General features: G+C 35.2%; 1 protein-coding gene across 1 annotated transcript; it reads left to right on the top strand.

Annotated features, from left to right (window-relative positions):
• The first annotated feature begins 12,378 nt into the window (after positions 1 to 12,378).
• On the top strand, positions 12,379 to 18,903 carry RAD51AP2 (RAD51 associated protein 2). Its single transcript, XM_069586306.1, has 3 exons — positions 12,379 to 15,637; positions 15,883 to 15,966; positions 18,785 to 18,903. The coding sequence occupies exons 1-3, from the start codon at positions 12,379 to 12,381 to the stop codon at positions 18,901 to 18,903; spliced, it is 3,462 nt and encodes a 1,153-aa protein (XP_069442407.1).
• The last annotated feature ends 335 nt before the right edge of the window (positions 18,904 to 19,238 follow it).

Genomic DNA, 19,238 nt, shown 5'->3' with positions numbered 1-19,238 from the left:
AGACTAAATAACAGACTAATTATGTTGCTTATTTAATATACTGTAGACCTTTGACTTGCCTGAAAGATATGTTCTAAAACTTTCCTGATTCCATATTATATGAATATCACTCTAAGGTAACATTGCTTTGTTGGTAGCTATATTGCTTACTTATAGAATATTAAGTGAGATAATAAATAAGAACAACACAGCTATATTGAGATGCAGACATTAGGTGGTCATTTGATCAGATGTAATACCAATTTAATTATCAGTTACAACTACCAGCTTCCTAGTTGTATAAGATTTATATTTGAATTTTAGCAAATGACATATTACTGTCATTATAACCTTCAGGATCATTCATAAATAGATACAGTCTAAAGATTAAATCTATAAAGACCACATTCTATTAAAATCCTGCTACCTGGAAACATTAAAGTGTTCATACATCATTGTACTACTTGAAAAATAAGTGATTGAGGCTTGAGATCATGGCCATTTTGAAAGTAATTTGAATTCAATGAATGAGGGTCAGGTTTGAAAAGCTAAAATTTACTCTTCAAATTTTATAAATTCAGCATGCATTTTTACAATAGATCTTCCCAAATACTTCTAAATAGATTGAAGTTCTTTCTCCTTAGGAGTTAATAAATCTATTAATCTAAGAGAATGAACCATTAATGATACTATTTATGCTTGCACTCTTTCTGTCCTAAAAGCTGTGCAAACAATTTGCTACGTAGGCCAGGAGGAAAGAATACAGCAACCCAACTCTATTTATGTCTTTGGGAAGCTACCAGTGTCTATCTGAGGAGTCCTGTATCTCTCCAGCAGCTGTTAATATAGCTTGTGGGGTCACCTTGAAACAAATTAAGAAAGCCTTATTCAGGAACATTAAGGCAGTTAAGACAAAATGTCCTTGCTGCTGTCATGTGAGTATGCTTTCTTCTTATTTCTCTGAATATTTCTTTCCTCCTTCTCCCATAGAAAGGACCACATTTTTCCTTGATGATGCATTTTATTCAAAAATAGTATGAATGAGTGGAAAGATGACAAAGATGAATCTCTTCAGATTTATGACGAGGTATTTTTCCTTCAGAGAGAAGAAAATTGTCCTCTTTGGTAGTTATGATGATGCTCTGCTGTGAAGTGAATTGGAGCTGGGGCAAGTAACAGGTTGTGGTAGTAATTTCTTATCAGATCCTAGATCTGGAATTAGAATAGAATACAGTTTTCCATGGGGTCACAAAAAGTCAGACATGACTTAGCGAATGAACAACAATGGTTGTCTTGGTATCTACAGGGGATTAGTTCTAGGACCCCACTGGTATTGAAATTTATGGATGTTCAACTCTCTTATATAAAATAGCTTATATATAACTTATGCATATCTTCCCATATACTTTAAATTGTCTCTAGATTACTGTTAATACTGAATGTAATGTAAATACTGTGCAAATACTTGTAAATACAATGTAAATGCTGTGTGAAAATTAAAAGGGTTAGTCACTCAGTCATGCCTGACTCTTTGTGATCCCATGGACTGTAGCTCTCCAGGCTCCTCTGTTCATGGAATTCTCCAGGCAAGAATACGGGAGTAGGTTGCCATTCCCATCTCCAGGGGATCTTCGTAGATAGTTGTAAATACAATGTAAGTGCTATGTAAGTAGTTGCCTGTTCAGCTTTTTGGAACTCTCTGGAATTTCTGCTCCAATATTTTCAATCCTTGGTTGGTTAACGCTGTACACATTGAACCAGTAGATACTAAGGACCCACCATAGCATCTTTTAAATGAGCCTGAGCAGGGCAGGATCTTCTCACCAATTTGTACCCCACGTGAGGAATTTTAGAATGGATTGGCAAGTTTCCACCAAAGAATCAGAGTACAGGACATTGCTGAATTTGAATAGCAGTAACATTTCCTACTTATTCTTCAAGGTCTTGTGCAAGTACTGTGATGACTTCCCTGATTATCTATTCCAAACTGATAGTTCTTTCTTTTCAATTTCTATTGGATGTAAGATGCATGGAACAATCAATGAAATATCACCAAGACACATAGTTTTCCTTTTAGATTTTAATATCCAACTGTATTTTAAAGCTCCTTAGTGCAGAATCTGTGCCTTATATTTCTACTTTAATTTACTCAGACTGCCAAGTTCATGCTTCATAGTAGAGCTTAGTAATTATTTGGTGGATTAATTTCCTGTCTCTTTGGTGCTCATTTTCAATGTGTTGTTTTTCTGTGATTTTACTACTTAGAAGATTTAAAATTCAGTTTAGAATTCTGACAATTGGAAAGATTATTTTTACAACTTATTAACGATTCTGTTTCATAATTGGTATTGTAAGTGTGATACATAATTTTCTGTTTATAGAACTCTAAACAATGAAAAACAGTTTTTTATACTGATTTTAAAGAGAAAACATCTCCCATCAGGTGATTATATTTATTATTCAATATAGGTTTGTACCATATGTAGTGAAATATATTCTAAAAGAGCTTAAACAAGAAGTGATTTAATGCTTAAATTAATTTCCATGATGCCATGTGATTGAATTTATGAAGAAAAGAGGACTTTATATTTGACAAATGGGAGTTTCTAGATTTATTTGACTGGGCAACACTGTTTGCAATTGGCATTAGACACTAGAACCAAACCATCTTTTGGCAACCAGTGTAATCATTTGTAAGCCAGGAAAATTTTTGTATTCTTCTTTACGTTGACGTCTCTTCCTCCATTCCCCCTCCCTTTCTCCTCTTCTCCTTGCTACTGACAAATGGAGGTTGTGCTAGATTATTTTCTTTCCCTAAATGTTCCTTGGACCTAATCACAGCTTTTCAAGGCCTTTGTAAAAGTTTAAATGGTTTTCCCTTTTGGAGTTTCTAAGGGAAATGTCATGCATCTCAACATTTTGTGGGTGATTGTCTATATGTAGGTAGCACTTTGTGGTCTAAGACAAATAGACTGCCAGTTATTTCTCCAGCAAAGATGGGTTTATTCAGGATCTGCAGAGAATTGCAGTTGAGGTCTGCAGCCATGGCAAGCCACATGCAAGTGGCTGCACAAGCAAGGGAAGGAGAGATTTTTTGTATAGAGGGGGAAAGTTGGGAGGACTACAGTAAGCAGAGCCCATGGGTTTTCATTGGCCGATTTGTTGCCAGGAAAGAAGAGGAGTCTTCCTTCTTCCTGTTGGGCTCTACTATCGTCATATAGTGTGAGGATTCCCGCTTCTGGTCTCTTAACTTTAAATATTTTGAGGTTCCGGACAAAGTTTGACCTTGTATCAATACTTCAAAGATGGATAATTATAGTTTGAGAAAATTAGTTTATAAATAAAATCCAATATAAAAGGTTTTTTCTTCAGTGGCCTGCATAAGTTAAAATATTGCCTTTTTGAAAAAATTATTTTATCAGAGAGGAGTTTGGAGAGTAAAAGTGAAAACGATGATGCAGCTATTACATTACTGTGCAAGCAGAAGGCTATTCATCAGCAAGACACATATATAAGTCTGTACTTTTCAGAAGAGGATGGCATCTAATACAGTGTTGAGCACATGGATGAGTGTGTGCTAAGTCGCTTCAGTCATGTCTGACTCTGTGAGACTCTATGGACTGTAGCCCGCCAGGCTCCTCGGTCCATGGGGTTCTCCAGGCAAGAATACTGGAGTGGGTTGCCATGCCCTCCTCCAGGGGTATCTTCCTGACCCAGGGATTGAACCTGTGTCTCTTATGTCTCCTGCATTGGCAGATGGTTTTTTTTAACCACTAGTGTCACTTGGGAAGCCCACTGAATACATATTGTGTACTAAATATTGTTTGAATTGAAATGAGGGTTTGTGTTTTTTTTTTTGGTGTATTTGTTTTCATCCAGCAGAGATTTTATAAGCAAAAAAAAAAAAAAGAAAACCTCTATGCCTTTTTATGTAGTATTATTGAAGATTAAATTACTACAAAACATGGATGGTCATGCTGCTGCTGCTGCTGCTAAGTTGCTTCAGTCGTGTCCGACTCTGTGCGACTTCATAGACAGCAGCCCACAAGACTCCCCTGTCCCTGGGATTCTCCAGGCAAGAACACTGAAGTGGGTTGCCATTGCCTTCTCTGATGGATGGTCATAGATCATATTAAACTAAAATTCTATTTTTAATCCTTTGATTCTTTATATTATTTTTATAATGGAGAACACATATTTTTCCTTTATATTCTAATTAGGAGAGCTTGGAAATGTATGGTCACAGTGCTTCTCCTTCTCCTTCTCACCTTTTAGTTTTTCTCATATGAGAAAAAAGATCTTTATACCAACCATGATTGTTGTGGTTCTGTCTTTGCTTAGCTACTTATTATATACCAAGCCCAGCCTCTGTCCTGTTTCTCTGTTTTCTGAAAGATGTCATTATTATACATATATATGTTTTTCCAGGTTATTGTTCAAGATCTGAACTAGATAGCTTTTAAGAGTCACCTCTAGAGTCCCTCTGAGTGGTCTCCAGATAGCATAGGTTTAGCTTTTGGAAGTTGATATATAACTGTAGTAAGCCAGTGATTATTACAGTTATATATGGGTGCTTCCCTGGTAGCTCGGTTGGTAAAGAATCCGCCTGCAATGTGGGAGACCTGGGTTTGATTCCTGGGTTGGGAAGATCCCCTGGAGAAGGGAGCAGCTTCCCACTCCAGTATCCTGGACAGAAGAATTCCATGGACTGAGTAGGACACGACGGAGTGACTTTCACTTTCACTTTTCAAGTGGGTGATTAGCATATCTGGCCTCAGGAAAACTGCAAAACAGGTGACACTGCTAACCCTAACCCTAATCTATTCATGATTAAGCACTATGTATCCAGTATTATGTATATAATGAATATGTGTCAGATAACTTTATGAAACTGAATATGTATTCCTCTGCCACTTTGTTTCTCATAGGACATAGCTATCTATGAGAAACTTTAAGAGTTGCTGTTTAATAGACTTATGTGACAACACCCTACAGTGGGCAACTAATTGCCTCTCTGCATGTCCTAAAGTTACATTTCCTTTCCACTTTCTATGATTCTTGGCTGTCTTTTTTCAAGACTCCCTCAAAAACCTCCTCAAGAGAGTCATGGCCTGGGTCACATTTTTCTATCATTAACTCTTCTCTGATAAGATCCACTAATGTATAGAATGTGTGGGGTTCAGTTATGAAGAGTGTGCTCAACTCATTCATTATAATTATGAATTCTGGGGCATATATTATTGATACATTCACAATAGATGTGTTACTATATTATAGCCTCTATGTAGATTTGGTTTAAAAAAATATCACTTTATTTCTTTCAGACTAGTTATTTTATGTCCTGACTAGGTAGCACTTTCTATAGCCAAACTTCTTGGATTAATGACTTTCCTAATTAGTTCATCCTTGTTTCTCTCCATCCAATGTTAGAGCTATTTCTACACTTCTTTTATTTCTGTGAAAGCAGAGTTCTATTTTTTAGATCTTAGATCCTTTTTCTTTTCTAGTTGAAACTACTCTCCTGAGGCTGTCTAGATCCTGTTTTTCAAGACTTCCTTGGTGGCTCAGATGGTAAAGCATCTGCCTACAATGCAGGAGATACGGGTTCAATCCCTGGGTCGGGAAGATCTCCTGGAGAAGGAAATGGCAACCCACTCCAGTATTCTTGCCTGGAAAATCCCATGGATGGAAAAGCCTGGTAGGTTACAGTCCACGGGGTCGCAAAGAGTCCAGACACGACTGAGCGACTTCACTTTCACTTTTCAAGACCCAGTTCAATTTCTCTCCTCTGTAAAGATTTCTCACCTTCCTATCTAAAACTTACTTCATTCTTTACTGAATTCCACAGAGAATGAGATACTTACTTCATTCTTTACTGAATTCCACAGAGAATGAGATGATTGGATGGCATCACCGACTCAATGGACATGAGTTTGAGCACACTCTGGAAGACAGAGAAGGACAGGGAAGCCTAGCATGCTGCAGTCCATGGGGTTGCAAAGAGTTAGACATGCGTTAGTGACTAAACAATAACAACAATCAATTTCTTAACAGTACTAATATTACTCAATAGGTATATAGTCAACCCAACAATTAAAAATTATTATTATTTATTATATGGTAAGACCCATGCTATACACCAGAAATGCAAAGGGAAACAAAATAACTGTTTTAAGTGTCAAGGAGCTAATAGTTTAGTAGAGGAGATAGTATATAACATTATGTAATTTTATAAGTATTACAATAGATGTCTGAAATAATGGGGATATGGATAAAAACTGCTTAGTATGGAGAAAAGAAAAGATATTTTATAGAAAATTATAGGCTCCTAAGTATGGAATTAATTAATGTATCCTTTAAGAATGAGCTTTTGAGCATCATTTCTTCCTAGGTATCTTCCCTAAACTTCCAGACTAGGTTTCGTCTTGTCTCTTCAGTGCTTGGGTATTCCTCTATTATAGCACTTATACTATTATATGTCTGTATACTTTATATGCCGGTTTCTCCTATTATATTGTAAACCCCTTGAAAAAAGACTGTCTTGATTTTGAATACCTAATACCTAACCCAGTTCCTGGAACATGAAAGTGAAAGTGTTAGTCACTCAGTTGTGTCTGACTCTTTGTGACCCCATGGATTGCAGCCCACCAGGCTCTTCTGTCCATGGAATTCTCTAAGCAAGAATACTGGCATGAGTTGCCATTTCCTTGTCCAGGGGATCTCCCACCCAGGGATTGAACCTGGATCTCCCACATTGCACGCAGACTCTACCAACTGAGCCATCAGGGAAGCCTGAAACATAATACTCAATAACTGTCTTGAGAACTGAGTAACAACAAGAAAACATGAGTGTTTGGGGAATCGAAAGCAACTTGGTGAGGCAGAGTGTGAGAGGCGTGGGAGAAGGGAATGGATTAGTTGGAGATCAGGCGAAAAAACAGTCTAGGACAAAGTTGTGAACGGCCTGATTAACTGGGCTACGTAACGGGCAATGTAGTGTTAGTTTTATATCACCTTTATCCTTTTATATGCATATTTCTGGCTGGAATGTATTTGTTAGAGACAAAGATTACATTTTATACGTCATAGTATTTACTTCAGTATGAGGCATAGTTTCTTGCAGATAACAGGTATTTCATTCAGCAAATTGAAGGATAGTTAAATCAAATCAGATGAGAGCATTCACTTAAAGTACTTTGAAAATTATGTTATTTAGTTGACAGTGATTATTGATTGATAGTAAACAATGACTATACTCTGCCCTAAATAGTGATAGAAAAAGCATTCTTTCGATCCATTCCTTTCCTCTGACCTGAACCTATGGCTATTCTGAAAGTATAGAACTATAGGCAAACTTAAAATATTGAGAGAGTTATACTTTTTTGTGTGTGGCAAATTTAGGATTCTTCACCCATAAAAATTATCAAACGAGATGAAAACAAGCTAATATAGTTTTGTTTTGTTGTTTTAAAGTTTTTACAATATGTCCTGGTACCAATATATAATCTGTCAAATTGCCTCTCTGAGTCGGACGTGGCCTAGCAATTGCACACACATGCACACACATGTATGCACTGCTTTAGCCAGACAAGACGCAAAAACTCCCTGGCTTACCACAGCCACAATTCTGTAGTGAGAATTGATTTAGAGAGTAATGTATCTGAAGTATTGTAAAATAGAGTTTGATTCAGTACTATGCTGGTAGCTGTTTGACACCTGGCTTGTCTAGAACATAAAAAAAAAGAAAAGAAAAACCTCCCTAATTTGTATTGTTTCTGATTTTGGCAATTTAAATAGAAATACTTCCATCAAGGCCTACTCTAAGTTACCCACAGGATATTACTGAAATGGAGGGTTGGATAGAGATGCTGACATTCATCAAACTGTAAGACCTAGTCTTACACCTTGCTAGTTAGATGTTAATAAATATCTATTTACATGTCCAACTCTCTTCTAAATGCTTTACATGATGTATTTCATTTAAATCACAATAGCCTAAGAGGTAAGTTCTATTACTACGTTACAATTCCCATTTACAGGGATCTATCTCAGAAAGGTTAAGTAACTGGCTCAGATTACAAAACCAGGAAGATGTAGACCATAGATTTAAACACAGACAATTTAACTCCAGAGCCTACTCACCTCAATGTTATTCTGTATTGCTTTCAGGATAAAAAAATTATGTTCAGTGTAGTTTTTAATGTTAACTGTATTTTGTATTTAATGTAAATATATATATAATTCCTTCAAATTTTAAAGTAAATTATAGTTTTATGAATTTTCAATGCCCAGCTAAATATTTATTATGCAACCAATCATAACAAAATGACTAATCTCAGCAGCAAAATTATACAAAAGGAGAAGGTAATCTAAGTAATTACAAGTTTGTATGATAAAAATAATTATAGACATTTTGCCATCTCAAAATCTTGAAAGATTCTTGTGAAAGGTTAATTGAAAAGAATTCACAATTTTTTTTAAAAGAGGTGTTATTTACAATTGTATGAATTTCAAAATAATACAGACTCTTGCTTTTATCTCAGGAGCAAAGAATCTTTTAATTGTTGCTGAAATTTATTAGACCATCAAAGGAATGTTGGAAATAGTTGAACATTTCCCCTGGCTTTCCAACAGTCAGGGCTTAGGAAAAAAAAATTATCTTTGAGTAACTAACCATGCAAAAATATAATAGTACATTAATGAAATCATATTTAGAACTAAAGAATGAGGAGCAGATGAAACTGTGGGTGTCTAAACATATAACATAGCTGTTAACTGGAAGGAATTCAGAAGACTTTTAAGTAAAGCCTGACATCATACTTACACAAATGAACCAGCATATGCCCAAGACTTGAAGCTGTGAAAGGACTTTATATATTTGAAGAATGGTGAAAAGCTTAGTGATGCAGGAAATCAAGTTGTGTTGTGTAATATAAGAAGCAGCTGAAAAAACAGTTTGGAGAACTACAAAGAACTTTGCATATCAAATTAAAGAGTCTGTATTTTATTTTATGGGCATCAATGAGTCAAGATAAGTTCTTGGTTAGGAAACAAGCGACAAAGTGATTAATATTTTAGGAAGAAAAATCTCATGATAGTGGTGGGTGGAAGTCAAAGAGGAGACTAGTGAAAAGACCATTCTTTTTACTCTTCTCAGCAGGAGGTGATGAGGGTCTAAAATAAAGCAGAAGCATTAGGGATAAAGAGTAGAGGAGTCATTCCTGGGTCATATTTAATATGGAATTAATAAGATTTGATGAATGTCTACAAAGGCATTGGGTGATGGGGAAAGACTCTAAAAGAGAAAAAAAAATTAAGGATAACAGTAAGAGTTTCTCGGAGAAAGCAATGGCACCCCACTCTAGTACTCTTGCCTGGAAAATCCCATGGATGGAGGAGCCTGGTGGGCTGCAGTCCATGGGGTTGCAAAGTGTCGGACACCACTGAGCAACTTCACTCTCACTTTTCACTTTCATTCATTGGAGAAGGAGATGGCAACCCACTCCAGTATTCTTGCCTGGAGAATCCCAGGGACCGGGGAGCCTGGCAGGCTGCCGTCTATGGGGTCGCACAGAATCAGACACGACTGAAGCAACTTAGCAGCAGCAGCAAGAGTTTCTAGTTCAGAATACTGGGTAGATAATGATGTTATTAATGAAAATGGATAATAAGGAGATAGTTTAAAACTCAAAGTATTTGCATATACATTGTCTCACTTAGGACTTTTATAAATTACTGTTGTTACTCAGCTGAAAGGTTAATTGCATATGTGGATATACAGAACATCACAGTTTTCTTAAATATTTTCCCAACTAGAGCTTCTTAGTGACTTTATAAAGAATGCTTTTTGTGTTATTTATAGCCATATTTATTTTAAACATTTTTAGTAAATGTTGGTATTTTCTTCTTTAACCCTTGTATTTGTCTCAAATATTTTTGTTAGTTGTTAAGTGTTTAAAACATATTTGATAAACTTGTTGTTCTGAAAGTTTTAGGTTGAGTGTATTTATTCATCATTTACATGCTTTATTAAAAGATATAAAAGAGAAAAACTACCCTGTCAAATATCTGGTTTTACCATGAAATTTAAATGACATTAAAACCAGTAATATTTAAAGTCAGTTTTTGGCTTTATGCTGATATGAGCTCAATCAACTCTCCATTTTAACATATAAAATCAAAACCAAAACCATAAGCTTAAAATACACTTAAGACATCACTAAATACATTTTGAATAGTAAAAGTGCTGTTGTTGTTATTTAGTTATTTAATCATGTCAACTTGAATAATGATGCTAATATGAGCAAATTTCAATTTGAGGTTTTTCCAGTGGTCATGTATGGATGTGAGAGTTGGACTGTGAAGAAAGCTGAGCACTGAAGAATTAATGCTTTTGAACTATGGTGTTGGAGAAGACTCTTGAGCATCCCTTGGACTGCAAGGAGAGCCAACCAGTCCATCCTAGAGGAGATTGGTCCTGTGTGTTCATTGGAAGGACTGGTGTTGAAGCTGAAACTCCAATACTTTGGCCACCTAATGCGAAGAGCTGACTTATTTGAAAAGACCCTGATGATGAGAAAGATTGAGGGCAGGAGGAGAAGGGGATGACAGAGAATGAGATGGTTGGATGGCATCACCAACTCAATGGACATGGGTTTGGGTGAACTCCAGGAGTTGGTGATGGTCAGAGAGGCCTGGTGTGCTGTGGTTCATGGGGTCGCAAAGAGTCAGACATGACTGAGCGACTGAGCTGAACTGGCTATGCAAGTCAGTCTATGGGTTGGTCAAAGCATACAACAGAGTGCATTTGAATGGACTGTAGAATTATGGAAAATCTGAGATGAAAATAAAAACACAATGCAACTAAAGATATATAGGAACAGTACTTTGAGAACTTGCTGATATATAACCTGAACTATTGCCACATTTATATTTATAGTGTTGATGAAGTGCTTATACTGTAAGGCTTTCTATAAATTTAAGTAAACATTTCTCTGGAGGAATTCACAAGCTAAAGTAATGTCTAGAATTGGAATCATAATATATCTAAGAATATTTATGAGACAAGAGGCTGATGAACAGTTTATTAACTAAAGCAGTATGCCAGTCATAGTTTGCCATTTATACACTTACAGTTTCTGAGATTTTATATATATATATATATGTATGTATGTTTCTGTGAATATACAGCTTATCAACTTTGAAACTATCATCAAGGGGATAGAAGCTTCTGATTACTGAACAGTAATGACATATTTCTTAATGAACATGTATATAAGAATAATAGTAAACACTTTGAGCATTGCTTTCTTTAGAATCATGACAGTCACAAAAATGAGAATTGACTGAAGAGAATATATTGTTTTCAAACCAGAAAAAAAGAAAAATAACATTTACAAAATTTATTATGTGAGTCAGAACTGTCTGATTACACTTACAATAAATAGAATAGCTAAAACATAATTTTTAAGTAATTGTATTCACAACAGGGCTTCCCTGGTGGCTCACAGGTTAAAGCGTGCGCCTGCAATGCAGGAGACCTGGGTTCGATCCCTGGGTAGGGAAGATCCCCTGAAGAAGGAAATGGCAACCCAGTCCAGTATTCTTGCCTGGAGAATCCCATGGACGGAGGAGCCTGGTGGGCTACAGTCTACGGAGTTGCAAAGAGTCGGACACGACTGAGCGACTTAAAAAAAAAAAAAAAATCACAACATTGGGAAAGAAAACTCCACGGTGCATTGAAAATTTTCTACAATCTTAAAGTGTAGGTTAATAGTTATCTGGATAATAATTTCCACACGACTTTTTTCCTGAAATATTCAGATTGTTAAGTACCAGTGCTGCCTTTTCTCAAAACACACTTCAAGAATGAAGTGGGAATATGATTTTAAACGCCACTGGCATCATTAAGAGCATGTTAGAAAGTTTTACCACACATAGGGAGATTTGGTCTGGTGTTTACAGGGCTACACGGTTTCAATGGACAAGATAAGTCCAGAGAAACTGTGGAGACGTTCTTCTGAGAAAAAACAAAATTTTAGAATTTAAAAAATACAGCTGTCTCCGTTCACAAATTAAAGAAAAAAGATTTTGACTTTTCTAATTCTATCAGAGGGAAGAAAAAGTTTAGATCAGCTACAATTGTAACAATAGCAAGGGGCTCTAAAAATAGACAAAATAACGGTCACAGGCGCTCGGTGTTTTTTGAGGTAGAGACTACGTGGGTGAGGCTCGCTGCCCCGGGGAGGATGGGCGTGGCCCTGGGGCGGGCCCTGGGGACGTGTCAGGGGCGTGGCCGAGGCGGGGCTGGAGCGGGTGTATTGGTTCAGAGCCGCCTCCAGCCGGCTCAGAGACCCGAGTCTGCCTGGAACCTGTGACAGATTCCCTCAGTTCGCTGTCATGTCGCTCACGCAGCGCGCGCCGCAGGTTTCCGAACTCGGGGAGCCTGCCTCCCCTTTACCACCTTCTGACGACCCTGATTCCCTACCACCCCGTAGTAAGAAGCCCCGTCTTGAGGAGACCGGTGGTGTTTCTGAGGGGGCGTGGAGGCTGCCTTTGGTGCCTTGCTTGTCTGAGGTGGAAAAAGTCTGGGAGTTGTCGCTCAGACCCCTCAAAGAGCTCATGATTTCAACTGAGGAGATTTTTGGTAACGCCAAAGACTCCTGTGTGAAGAAATCTGTCAGTGGGAAACAGATATATAATCCGGAAGGCCAAAATAGCAAATTTGAGATGGATAGTTGTTTGCGGTCTCTACCCTCACAAAATTTTGCTGCTGGTGTGAAGGCTTCTAGAACGTCTTGCGAACCAGGGCTGTATGACAGAGAGATTTTTAGTGCGCATTGCACTGATAGATTTGAAACAGAGACTGGTCAGCTGTCCCACGCCTCTGTACACAATGTACATGTAATTAAAAACGAGGATGGAAAACAATATTTAGTTCAAGAGAGAGACAATAGTCAGGAAGACAATAATGACGTAAAACTGACAGAAAATCCATTTTTAGATATCACATTTTACAAGGAGACCAAATCAACGTTTCATGATATTAAGAACAGATGTAAAGCTGGTAGTGTTATGCCATCAAATAAAAAAGAAAATAGCATTCCAGCATCTACGCTAAAAATATCAAAATCTCAAAACCGGCCCAGCATGGAAATTGTCAAACCTAGCTATTTTAGAGATAAGAGTACAACAAGTATCCCTGAGTTTCCAACTGATTTAAATAGCAAAATGTCCTCTGTCTATTTAAAGGAAATAAGGAAGAAAAATGACAAAAATGAGGCATATGTTAGGGATTTCACAAACACTCACTGGTCCCAAAATAGACCTGATGTTAAGAAGCAAAAGTTACAGAATGATGAAAAAATTGTGGATGCAGAAAATATTTTTTCTGAGTGTTGTGAAAGTAACCACCAGTCACTCAGCAACCAAAGTGTTTGTGTGAGAAAAAAAGACTTGATCAGTTTACACTACTATAATCACAGTAGTATCAAGTCTGATGCAATAGACTCTGCAAAGAATTTCACTATAAAACTAGAAAATGCAAATTGCAAGGAGACAGAAACATGCCTGTACAGCTACATATTTACCAGATTGGAAAAACTGCAAAGCTGGGATTGTAACATTATATATATTTTGAGAAAAAATAGGGAAAATAGTTGGACTGTGGATAGTTACAAGGTGAAATATGAAAATATGAAACAAGCTGGAGAAATACTGAATTTGCAACAATTATTAGAAATAGATCTAAGTAAAAGAAATTATCACAATATGAAAGTCGTGAAAACACATGATGAAAAAGCAAAGCCTCTCATGACAGAAACACTGGGTAGTCAGAAAGCTTTAAAGCAAATTTTTTGCTTAAAAGATAAAGGAGAAAAAGATAATATGCTACACTTCAGATATTATAGCACACAAAAAGATTTTCATTTAAGCAGTAATTTTGAAAGTTTCATTACAGAAATATTTTATTTCCATGAAAATATTTCAGGAAATAAAAAAGATAATAATATCTTAACCTGGTATGGAATTTTGAAGTGTAAAAAACAAATTGATGTTCAAAATCTAATAACTGAGACTATGAATGTCAGTATAAATAATATTTCAAGCATATGTTTACAAATCAGTGTTTTGGACCCTCTAAATATTATATTGAAAACCAGCATAACTTCTTTGCTCAATGACTTTGTCTCTTTTACAATAGTTGAAAATGACTGTAAATTAGAAGAGGGATGCATTTTCAAATGGATAATGTATTTGAATTATCCAAAAAATATCACATTGGAAAATCATACTGTATGTTCAGTCAGGATTTTAACTTTTTCAAGACTATTAGAAAATATTATGAAACCTAAGTTAAAGAAAAGAAAGCTATTTAAAAGTGAACAAATTTTTGAAGAGCCTAAGAAAAAACTTACCAATTCCTTCAGTATGACAAGTAAAAACATATACTTTCCAATTTTTGAAACATTTAAAAAAATTCCTCTTTTAATGGACTTTGATGACATTGATGAAATTTTTCCAACAAAAGAAATTAGTGACAAGAATAAGAATTGTCCTGAACGAGTCATGAGTGTGGAAAATTGGATTCACTGTAGCTCTAAAACTAATAAAACACATGTTAGGTCTTGTTCTCAATTTACACAGAACTGGAAATATATTAACAAAAAAACTTATGAATTAAATGCGCAGAATCAAGATTTATATGCTGAAGAAAAGCAAAAGCATAATAAGATCAGTAGTTTTAATTTTAACTACATATTTAAAGATTTCTTCAATACTAGGCAACAGGCTATACAGGCAAGCCATGACAAAAAGCATAGTGAACAAACCAATCCCATGACTGTAACTCAGGTGCTAGGTTTTGGGAACTTGATAAATGAAATTGAAAATAAAAAATACAACTTAACTTTGAAGGAGGAAGGAAAAATCACAGCACGAAATTTAACAAACTTTTGCCAAGGTCATGAAGACGCTAAGACAGAAAAAGAAGAAAAAAATAGTTTTTATTCAATGGATGACATGTTTATTGTGCAACCAGTTTCATTAATGACTAAATTGGATGCAGAAGAGACTAAATACGTTAATCAAAGTAATATAGTTGACAGAAATGAATATGAGAGTATTTTTCAAGAAAGTGGGTTAGCTAATTCAAAGCATTTTCATCCAAAGAATGACTCTTCAGAATGTTTTAATCATCAGTTTGAAACTCATTTGAGTGTAGGGAACAATGAATGTTTTCAGGACTTAACTGCCAAGTGTTTATCAACAGACGTTCTGACACTAGCAAACAATTTTGAAATGAAGAGTAAATTTAATTTAGTGCTTGAAGAACTTCGTATGTTTCATGAAATTAGTAAGGAAAATGAAATTCTAAGCACTGTGGAAACCAACAATAGGCAAGAAAATTACTTTGTAGAAAGAAATGCTGTTGAGGAGGTAAAAATGGAGATAAAAAAAGGTTTGAAAATGGGTACAGAAAACAAATTATGTTCATCTTCTTTGCTTGGTGATATGATAACAAGTCCTAATATGCATAAAAAACACCAAAGTTTATTTAAGTGGAAAACAGTACCCAAAAATGGTGAACAGGAAGTTCCTAATGATTGCTGCCTAAGAACACCAGAGGAAGAATTACTTTATTCTACTTCTAAGGAAGGTATGAAATTGATTTTAAAATGTACTTTCTGAGATAAAATACGGCATTTTTTCCTTTGTAGGCCAAATATATAATTTTGGCAAAAAAGAAAGTAAGGTGTAAGACAGTGTTTATTGATGTTATTTTTCTATTATATATAAGGAACCAATGGGAGGGAATATTTCTGAAAAAGTAATTCGTTTATAGTATTGACACTTCATATAAAAAGTTACTTTTTGTTATAACACATTGGTCTTTATTTTCAGGTTGTGAAAATCCTTCACCTGAAAGACCAACTTTTTTCTCTGATGAATTTAAGGAAGAAAAATGTAATTATCTACTGAAGGCAGGTAAGAGTTTTGGTTATTTTCTTTAATACTTTCTAAGATGGTTACTGCATTCTTGTATTTTTAGCATAAGGAAAATATGCTTAGGTTGTTAAAAAATAAATACAAAGATTTAATACTTTTGTAAACGTTAATAATTTATTGATACAGATTCGTACAGTTAAAAATTGGCTAAAAATGAAAAAAATCATTTAGAATGTAACTAGAAAATATACTCTATAAAACTGTTTAAATATTTTCAGTGATGTCTTGCAATAGCTATATAAGATAGGTATTATATATGTCTAATATGTACATCTAATATATGTAACATTAATTACCAAAAGCAAAAAAGGCATTTGTCTAAGTTAGGTTTACATTGGTGTTTCTTCCAATTATAAATTTATTATCAGTTTTCTATCCTTTAAATATTATAGGGCTGTTTATATGGACATTTCATATTGTAATTTTGAAAGAAATTAGCACCATTTAAATATATTAACATCATTTAGTACTACGGCATTTAAATGTTTGATTATAAAAGAATCAAACTAAAGAAAAGTTAAACAGCTAACCTTATTCTTTGCCTAAGAGGTCTGAAATATCAGAATAAAATACACTAAGTCTACCATCTGTTCTAACTTGTAGTACCAATGAGGGTGAGGTAGGGGTTGGATTGAAATTAGGGAATTATTTTTAAATGACTACATTTTCATTTGATCTGAAATTGCTGGTTTTATACAAGACTAGATCTAGAAAGAATAATGATGTAGGTGAAATGTATTTATCAAAATATCTTCGTTTTGCATCACTTCTCAAAGCATTTCTCCTGGCTTCTCATTAGGAGAAATTGCTGTCCCTGACATTTTTATTCAGTCACTTCAAAACTGCATAATTTCTTTTTTCTTAGCTTTCAATGAAATACTGTTAAAAATTAATCCAAGTCCTTGGAAGATCAAAAGCCTGTGGGTTTTCTCCCCTGAAAAAAGGAAATAATTTAAGGAACATTATGAGACTGAAAGCTGGGTAGTAGAATTAGCCTGAAAAGAATAGGGGTTATTTCTTCTAGAACAGGAAAAAAGGAAGAAATTGGGTTTAGGGACATATTCTCTGATAGAGGAAGATTATTAAGAGAACACAAACCCATATTGTCATCTTGATGATAATTGTGTTAATGAAATGGATATTTAAGATAGATTAAAGTATGTGCCTCAATCGGAAAAGAAATGTTACATTTGTTGGAAATATCTGAACCCATAATATTCTATTGTGGCTTCACAAGGAAAGATACCTCCTTGTCAAGAAATATGAAAAATAATGTTAAAGGTCAGCCAAAATTACTTAATACTATGTTAGGATCATTGTGAAACTTCTTTCAAAGTACATAAAAATGGAATGATATATCTGGGATTTGTTAAAATCCATAGTGTAAGGGAAAAGTTGGGAGGTACTGGGGAAAATGGACTAATTATGGACTAAAAATGAACTAATTCTGTCTAGGTAGACCGGGTCCCTACTTATGCAGGGTGTTTTTAAAGGTATTGAAAGACTTCTGATTGTGCAGAAATGTTTTTGATACCCACCTACTTGTCATCATGATGCCTCCAATTAAAGTTTCTGTTACCAACATTTCTAGCGCATCCTATCTCCCTTTCTGTCTCTCTCCTTTCTCTGTGGTATGGAGGAGGAAAATACTTTGAGTGTGTCAAATGCCAGCTAGCCAGTATGCCAGGAGCTTTATATATCATTTAGTACCAATACTTCTCTAATTTTAATGTATATGTCAACCAAAGGATATCACAAGTCACCTGATTCTACAAGGAGTGAGTCATTAACCACTGCACTTGCTAACCTCTAGCATAGTCAGAAAGGAGTTCAGAAATTCTGTGCTCTGGAAAAACTGGCAGAACAGGTCTTCAGATAGATATTTTCAAGAGAAAATTGTATGAACCCAATTTCTTGCAACTTCCCATACTTAGAAAAGCCCTGATATAATTGACTAAAACATCTGTTCCTCCTGACTGGCACTAAGCTTCTACCAAGATGTGAGTCTGGTTGCACATATCTCTTCTCCAAAATCACATGTATGCTCACCTCCTCTCTAACCTGTCCAGAGCAGTTCTTCAGAGCTATGTGAGAGGCTGTATCTGGAGGGTATACTCCTCAGTAAGTCCCCAGACAAAACTGAAACTCACAGCTTCTCAGTTCGGTTCAGTCACTTAGTTGTGTCCGACTCCCAGAGTTTACTCAAACTCCTGTCCATTGAGTCGGTGATGCCATCCAACCATCTCATCCTCTGTCGTCCCCTTTTCCTTCCACCTTCAGTCTTCCCTAGCATCAGGGTCTTTTCCGGTGAATTCTTCGCATCAGGTAGCCAGATGTTTTGAACTTTTTACAAAATGTTGTTACATGATGATGAAATACATTTGTGCTGTATTATCTATAATAATCTAAATTAGAAGTCACATGTACATATTAATCATATAGTCTAATAACTTCTAATGAAAAAATAACATAGTCTTTACAGCCACTACATCATGTTAAGTTTAAACTCTATATAGTTTTATTGATGTTAAGCCAGATTGCATGACTGGAATGCTGATTTTATTTAATTGTTATGATATGTTATGTTGGGCAAGTTACTTAACTTTTTTGTGCTGAGTTTTCCACATTTAAACAATGGAGATAAGAGTAAGTAAACTAATGCACTCAAAGCACTTAGCTCAGTGACTCAGTAAATGTTGTTAGTATCGTAATTTTAGAAGTTAGGAATCATTTTTAAGCATAAAAACTATGAGTGATTTTTACTCCCTTATGTACCTTTATTGTCTTACACTTTTAGGTAGCAGTTTTTCATATGGAATTTCAAGAGTACTACCTCTTAAGACATGCGGTCGACCAATCAGGATTGGATTGTCAAGAAAAGCTAAGCTTAAACAACTTCATCCCTATCTGAAATGAATATGTTTCAAGAACTTAAAAGAAGATTTTGGACTTTAATATTTCAAAATAGTTCACATCTATAAATCTTTTGTTTCTTTCTTTGGATAAATGCTTTCGTCCATCTTAGAAGTTTTGTGTTTTCTTTATTATAAAATTTGGAGAAGGTTTTGTGTATGTGTGTATCTAATGTGTATATCTATCTTTAAATGCTATAAAATATTTCGTTAATGTTTTCATAGCATATTAATACATGTATACATGAAGGCTTTTCATAGCCTTATAAAATATGTCAACTTATTTTCATGATATATGAATATAAAGTGTTTGTGGAGAGCATTGGTAGTATTTACTGG

This window comes from Ovis canadensis, chromosome 3, assembly GCF_042477335.2.
Source record: "Ovis canadensis isolate MfBH-ARS-UI-01 breed Bighorn chromosome 3, ARS-UI_OviCan_v2, whole genome shotgun sequence".
Classification (NCBI taxonomy): domain Eukaryota; kingdom Metazoa; phylum Chordata; class Mammalia; order Artiodactyla; family Bovidae; genus Ovis; species Ovis canadensis.
The sequence above is the reverse complement of the archived record's forward strand: the minus strand, read 5'-3'. Positions and strand labels throughout refer to the sequence as shown.